Below are 7512 nucleotides of genomic sequence, written 5' to 3'. Positions count from 1 at the left end.
GTGCATGTCCGTGGGCTTGTTGTCCCTAATGGCTTGTGCGACGTCCTTCGCAGCAACCGTCATGTTGGTGAAGGCTCCCATCTCGTCCTCGGGAACGCACCTCTCTTTCTCATGCCGGTGGTCGCCTTGTCAGGCGTGTCGGCAACCTTCTCAGGTGGCCCATCGAGGATGATCGTGTCTGACTCCTGGGTTTCAGCATCCTCAAGTGAAGGAGTAGCTGCACCGAGCCCAGGGGATCACTGGATCCCATGTCGTACTTGCCGGTGGCGAGGCCGAAAGAGAAGATGGTATGCATCTCGTCGTAGTTCGCAATTGGCACATTCAGGAACTCCGCATCATTTAAGTGATCCTACGATATGAAGGGACAATGATGTTAGTTGTGCTCGTCGCTAATGAAAATAGATAGTGAGGTGGAAAGAGCATGCTCACCGCGACGTGCCCGCAGTAGTGCTCACCCTCGAGGATGCTGCATTTGGTATCATCGCACCATTGAGCCCCGCTTAGATCGTGGAGCCTGGTAATGGTGAGCCACTTCTGCCTCCACTTCCTCAGGTGGTTGTACACCTGAGTGGAGCTAACGTCTATACCACAGTGTTCAAACAGGGCCTTCGCCACAGCAGTCAGATGGACTTCCTTGAATCCTTTGTCAGTCCTCACTTCGGTCTTGATTAAGATGCACATCTTCTCCAACACGAAGTTGTACATGAATGGAAGCCATTTCATGGTCACATTCCCCTTCCGTGAGGCCTTCAAGGCCTTGGCCGCTTCACTGCGGTTCTTGCTCTTCTTTGTGGAGGCCAACCTCACCGCCACCTCTGTCGCTACCTCAGCCACCAGGTCAGCCACAAGCCAGTTGATGGTCGGCACAGGGGTGACCGCCACCTTGGACGCATAGAGGGGATGTGAATCGGCAACTTGCGAAGGGATCTGAGAGTCCCCAACGCAGAAAAGCGCTTGGCTAAAGTCATCACGGAAGGAGTCATGCACACAGCGTAGTACATAACGTGAATCTACTTGGGAACAAAGACATGGCTAAAGTGGACAACACAAACCATACCAACATCATCCTAAATCAGACAAGCAATACATTGCAACTGTGGACATCACAAACCCTAGAAACATCATGGTAGCTCGGCACATTTGGGACGAACTAGGAATCGGAAATGTGGAACCCTAGCAAGTTCATGATAGCTCAGCACATTCGGGACTAACCCTGCTACAAGATCAAACCCAAGCAAAGATCTAACAACTCCTAACCTAGATCTAAACATAACCGAGGTACCAGGGTAAGGGAATCCTTACATTCATCGCCGGAGGTGAAGAAGTGCTACACCAGGAAAAAGATGAAGCCGCCCAGATGCAGGCGCTGCCACCGCCGATGCCACCGTCGCCGACCGGAGATGTGTGCGCTTCTTACCTGCTTACCGACGGGAGGAGGAGCTCGAAATTTGGGGGGTAGTGGAGGAGGGGGTAGAAATTGGCGATGGGGCGTAGCGAGAGGTGACGGAATCCTTCCCGCCCCCTTTTTGCCGCAGCTCCCGCCATCTCCCTCCTCGTCTCCACGCGTGCGCCGAAGATTCGCTTTTACATCAGCTCTTACGAGATTTGCCTGCATCGCTAGAAACGGCTGACCGGGCGTTCCTCCAGGGCCTGGCCCGAGGGTGCTTTAATGTTGAGTCCGTGCAACAACGCGAGTGAGCCCAGGCAACCAAACGGGCTGAAAATTGCTGGGCCGATGCGAGCCAAGGGGCGCCCAACCTAGCGAATGCGCCCCTAAGGAATTGGCCAAAGATCGGTTCCGCCTGATATCATATGGCTATCTTCACTCGGTGTAGATTTTTTCTCGAAATGGAGGAAAATTCTTTGGTGTTTACATATGATGTTAGGGCATATCTAGTGGTGCGACCACACTAGACCTATGTGGTACATTTTGGTCCGCAAGGACGGGAGGACCAAAAAAACCAACCCATCGGCATTGACGTGATCAGACCAAACGGCATGGATGGACCGCATGTGTGTCCTCCCACGTTTACCCCAATCCCACCTAGCATCGACCGAACGGGCACCTCGCCTTCTGAGTGCCAATGTTGTTGGCAACGTTGTGGCCTTCTACACCGCCTTCAGTGCTGCCTGCTTCGCCTTTTGTGTGCAAGTGTTGGCAGGTGGTGCTGGTCTTCTGCGCCACCATCCATGTCGGCTCCTTTGACACATGTTCGTCCTTTTGAAGGCGTCGAGCCGCCTCTACCATCGCCCACGATGCCCACATGATTGCCACATCTAGGGAGTCTTGCTCCCCACAACACATGAAACAACAACATGTAATGGGTCTTGGCCGCGGAGGAAGGGCCGTAACTACAATGCGGCAGAGTCCTTGCATGGAGGCAGCCATCGCGTCGAGTGGAACGGGCACTTCGTCCCTGTCGACCAGGCTCGACATCTACGGGAGACGGGGATGGCGGTGTCATGGTTGGACATGAACCTGCCCGTGAGCTGGCACCTGAGCGCATGGAGGGTGCCGGTGTCATCCGTGCCTGATACGTGCAAACGTATCTATAATTTTTTATGCTCCATGCTAGTTTTACACCAATTTCTATATGTTTTTTTACACGTCGTGGCACTTTTATGCATTTTCTGGAACTAACCTATTAACAAGGTGCCACAGTGTCAGTTCATGTTTTCTGTTGTTTTTGTATTTCAGAAAAGTTGTTCTGGAAATAATTCTCTGAATTGGACGAAACGAAAGCCGAAGTTCCTATTTTGTTGTCACGAAGACGGAGTCCAAAGGGGAGCCGGAGAAGAGCCGGGAGGTGGCCACACCACCCCTAGGCGCGGCCCACCCCCTGGTCGCGCCTAGGTATGGTGTGGGCCCCTTGGGCACCCACCGACATCGCCCTTTCGCCTATAAATTCACATCCTCATGAAAAACCTAAACACCCAAGCCTCCATCCACGAAAAGTTCCATAGCTCCGCTGCCATCAAAGACAAGTTTCGGGGGACAGAAAGCTCTATTCCTGCACCCTGCCGGGACGGGGAATTTCCCCCGGAGCCATCTCCATCGACTCCACCGCCATCTTCATCGCTATTATTGACTCCCATGATGAGAGGGGAGTAGTTCTCCCCCAAAGCTGAGGGCTTTACCGGTAGCTATGTGATTTATCTCTCTCCCATGGTGTGATATTTATGTGATCATGAGCTTTGTAATCTAGTTGAATAAGTAGATGTTACTCTTCATCTATTATGCTACTCAAGTGGTTTTATTATTGTGATCTCCGGAGACACCTTGTCCCACGGTGTGAAGGTGACAGTGTGTGCATCGTGTGTGTCTCTTAGGCTAAAGATTACATAAATACTTGTCATGAGTTATAATTTGAGTCGGATGTCTCTATGAAATTGTGGTGTTTGTTAGTACTCTCTTTGGATGCTCAAAGTGACAAAGTGTGTTGTCCCTAGGTTTGGAACGCGAACTTTATGGAGTGCTTTTGCAGCCCTACGCAGTGATTGGTGTTCATTATCCAACCGGAGAGTGGTTCAGAGTAGCATAGTGAAGAGATGATATTTATGTATTCAATTATGATATCATTGTTGAGAGTGTCCACTAGTGAAAGTAAGAAACCTAGGCCTTGTTTCTAATCATTGAAACACCGTTTACAACCAGTTCTGCTTCATGTTTGCTTGCTGCTATTTTTATTTCAGATTGCAATTACCATTTATAATCATTCATATTACTTGTATTTCACTATCTCTACGCCGAACTTGTGCACCTATACACCTGACAAGTGTATTGGGTGTGTTGGGGACACAAGAGACTTCGTGTATCTTAATTGCACGGTTGCTTGAGAGGGATATCTTTGACCTCTACCTCCCTGAGTTCGATAAATATTGGGTGATTCACTTAAGAAAAACTTGCTGATGTTCTACAATCCTCTGCACTTGGAGTCCCCACACTGTCTACAAGAATAGAAGCGTGCATAGACATCAAGCTCTCTTCTGGTGCCGTTGCCGGGGAGGTAAGGCAAAAGGTACTCACATCCTCCGGCTACTAAGCTATCTTCTAGTACTGTTGCTGGTGTGTGAGTGCTCAAAGTTATTTCCTTTAAATTCTGCAATTATATCTTTTTGTTTCTTGTTTTTATTTTCACTAGTTAGGCTTAATGGAAAACAAAAAAAAATTATAGAGTTTTATAGTATTTATGTTGAGTTAGGACATGAGGTGTTTGAAGAGAAAATTAAAAAACCTATGGAACTTTATTTTCATGCTAATAGCAATGTTATTAGTATGAATTCTTTGAACACCATTATTGCTAATTCTATGGAAAAGTCTAAGCTTGGTGAAGCTAGTTTTTATGAAAATGATTTTAGTTCCCCAGCTTTAGAGGAGAAAATTTGCTGTGATGATATTTTATCTCCCATATGTGTTAATTATAATGATGCTTGTGATATCTTAAATCAACCTACTGAAAGTATTCCTTTTAAAATATCTATGAAAATTGTTGAAAAGATCATGGATGAACGTTAGGAACAGTCCATCTGAGTGATCACTTGTGGAAACTTAAAGAATTTTGTGAGTTGTTTAAGGTTGCAGGTTTATCAAGAGAAAATGCCATGAAGAAATTATTTCCATTGTCACTTAAGCACAAATCAAGGGAGTGGTATCAGCTACTAGATGATCCTCATCATTTAGAGTGGAAGGAGCTTGAATCTCTCTTTTACTCTAAATTTTATCCTCCTCATGAAATGCATTTAGATAGGAATTATATTTATAATTTCCATCCTCATGATGGAGAAAGTATTGCCCAAGCGTGGGGGAGATTGAAGTCACTAATGCTCAAATATCCCATTCATGAGCTCCCTAGTAATATTGTTATTAATAATTTTTATGCAAAGCTTTCGGGACAATACAATGACTATCTAGATGCTTGTTTAGAGGGATCTTTCAAAAGTATGGAGTTTGAAGCTAAGTGGGATGTTCTTGAAACAATTCAAAGCAATACCAAGGATTGGGATAACGACAAAGGTAAAGAATCAAGTATAAACTATGAGTATGATTGCATTAAGTCTTTCGCTGAAACTGCTGATTTTCAAGAGCTTAGTGATAAATATGGTATTGATCCTCAAATTATTGGTGATTTATGTAGATCCTTTGTTTTTCATATTAATGTTCCTAAAGGAAATTTGGACATGTATCATGAACCTTTTAAAGACACTTGCATGAAAAATGAAACTATTATTAATGATTGCAATAAACATGCTCAAACTTCTGAAAGTACTATTTCTTATAAGAATGTTAATTTTTGTGGAGCACTTAGACCTTGTGAAAAGAATCAAATCGAAGAACAATATTGTATCCATCACACGAATGAAAAAACTAGAATGTGGGACCGGGCTCTAAATGATCTTGGTGAAAAAGTGTGTGCCCTCTATCCTTTTGTTTGTAAACTTTGCTATAAAATGGGTCATTTCAATTTTCAATGCTCAGCTATGATAATAGCCTTTCGAATCCAATGAGTACTGCAATTTTGTATTGTGATGACATGATCACTCCTAATCAGCATGATGAACTTACATTATTTTTGGGGTATGAAGAGTTATCAAGGAAAACTTCTTTGGTAGATATGAGTGTTTTTTATATGAATAGTGTCCTGCATGGATGTCATCTTTATTGTGTTGATAGTTGCCACGCAAATACTTATATACAAAATATTGTAAAAGATGAAACTTTACCAAAATATGACAGGACTAATATGTGTTTTGTTCTTATTAATGAAAAGAGGAATCCTCGAAAGTTTCTTCTATTGTTTCAGACAATAAACCAGGATATGTGGACAAGCTTCCTTTCAAGCCTCTCCCTCTTAAAGAGGGGAAGAAGAAGAAGAAGAAGGAGGAAGAAGAAGAAGAAGAAGGAGGACGAAGAAGAAGAAGAAGGAGGATGAAGGGGGAAGAAGGAGGAAGAAGGAGGAAGAAGGAGGAAGAAGAAGAAGGAGAAGGAGAAGAAGAAGAAGAAGGAGAAGAAGAAGAAGAAGGAGAAGAAGAAGGAGAAGAAGAAGAAGAAGAAGAAGAAGAAGAAGAAGAAGAAGAAGAAGAAGAAGAAGAAGAAGAAGAAGAAGAAGAAGAAGAAGAAGAAGAAGAAGAAGAAGAAGAAGAAGAAGAAGAAGAAGAAGAAGAAGAAGAAGAAGAAGAAGAAGAAGAAGAAGAAGAAGAAGAAGAAGAAGAAGAAGAAGAAGAAGAAGAAGAAGAAGAAGAAGAAGAAGAAGAAGAAGAAGAAGAAGAAGAAGAAGAAGAAGAAGAAGAGGAAGAAGAAGAGGAAGAAGAAGAGGAAGAAGAAGAGGAAGAAGAAGAGGAAGAAGAAGAGGAAGAAGAAGAGGAAGAAGAAGAGGAAGAAGAAGAGGAAGAAGAAGAGGAAGAAGAAGAGGAAGAAGAAGAGGAAGAAGAAGAAGAGGAAGAGGAAGAAGAAGAGGAAGAAGAAGAAGAAGAAGAAGAAGAAGAAGAAGAAGAAGAAGAAGAAGAAGAAGAAGAAGAAGAAGAAGAAGAAGAAGAAGAAGAAGAAGAAGAAGAAGAAGAAGAAGAAGAAGAAGAAGAAGAAGAAGAAGAAGAAGAAGAAGAAGAAGAAGAAGAAGAAGAAGAAGAAGAAGAAGAAGAAGAAGAAGAAGAAGAAGAAGAAGAAGAAGAAGAAGAAGAAGAAGAAGAAGAGCCAATCATAGTTTTGTTGATGATCATATGCATGTTACCTATAGTGATATTGAAAATCTATTGGGTACCAATTCTGAAAATGATGATGTTAATAATTGATGTACTATTAGTACTATCCATGTTCCTTCCAATGATGATATGTTTACAAATGAACACACTTTAGAAGAAAACTATTCTATTGCTTATGATGACACTATACCTCCAATATATGATGATTACAATGATGAATATGATATTTTCAGTCCACCTACTGTTGAGGAGAAAATTAATTATGATTACAATATGCCTCCTATATTTGATGATTATGGTGATGAGAATAATCATGATAGCTATTTTGTTGAATTTGCTCCTACTACAATTAATAAGAATGACTATGCTTGTGTGGGGAGTAATAATTATTTTATGCATGTGGCTCATGATAAGAACGTTTTATGTGATAGTTATATTGTTAATTTTATTCATGATGCTACTGAAAGTTAATATGAGAGAGGGAAACATGGTTTTATGTATCTCAACAATATTAAGTTTCACCTCTTTATGTTGAAAATTTTGAAGTTGCACTTGTTTTGCTTTCCTATGCTTGTTGCTTTGTGCTTCTATGACTTGTTTCCTTACAAGATTATTTTTCATAGGAAGTTGGTTAGACTTAAATTTGTTTTATATTTACTTCCTGATGCTCTCTTTTACTTCAATTCATATTTCTTATGTGCGCATATTCTCAAGCTACTGTGCCTAGCTGAAAGGCGTTAAAAAAAGCACTCTTGGGAGATAACCCATGTTTTATTTCTGTATTTTTTTGTTTAGTCTTGGAAGTTGTTACCTCTG

General features: G+C 42.4%; 1 protein-coding gene across 1 annotated transcript; it reads left to right on the top strand.

Annotated features, from left to right (window-relative positions):
- Window positions 1-6028: 6028 nt before the first annotated feature.
- On the top strand, window positions 6029-6667 carry LOC124704735 (cilia- and flagella-associated protein 251-like; the record flags this gene model as incomplete). Its single annotated transcript, XM_047236998.1, has 1 exon — window positions 6029-6667. A coding segment is annotated over one exon (639 nt), but the record flags the coding sequence as incomplete, so codon positions are not given.
- Between the last annotated feature and the right edge of the window lie 845 nt (window positions 6668-7512).

Source organism: Lolium rigidum, chromosome 3, assembly GCF_022539505.1.
Source record: "Lolium rigidum isolate FL_2022 chromosome 3, APGP_CSIRO_Lrig_0.1, whole genome shotgun sequence".
Classification (NCBI taxonomy): domain Eukaryota; kingdom Viridiplantae; phylum Streptophyta; class Magnoliopsida; order Poales; family Poaceae; genus Lolium; species Lolium rigidum.
The sequence above is the reverse complement of the archived record's forward strand: the minus strand, read 5'-3'. Positions and strand labels throughout refer to the sequence as shown.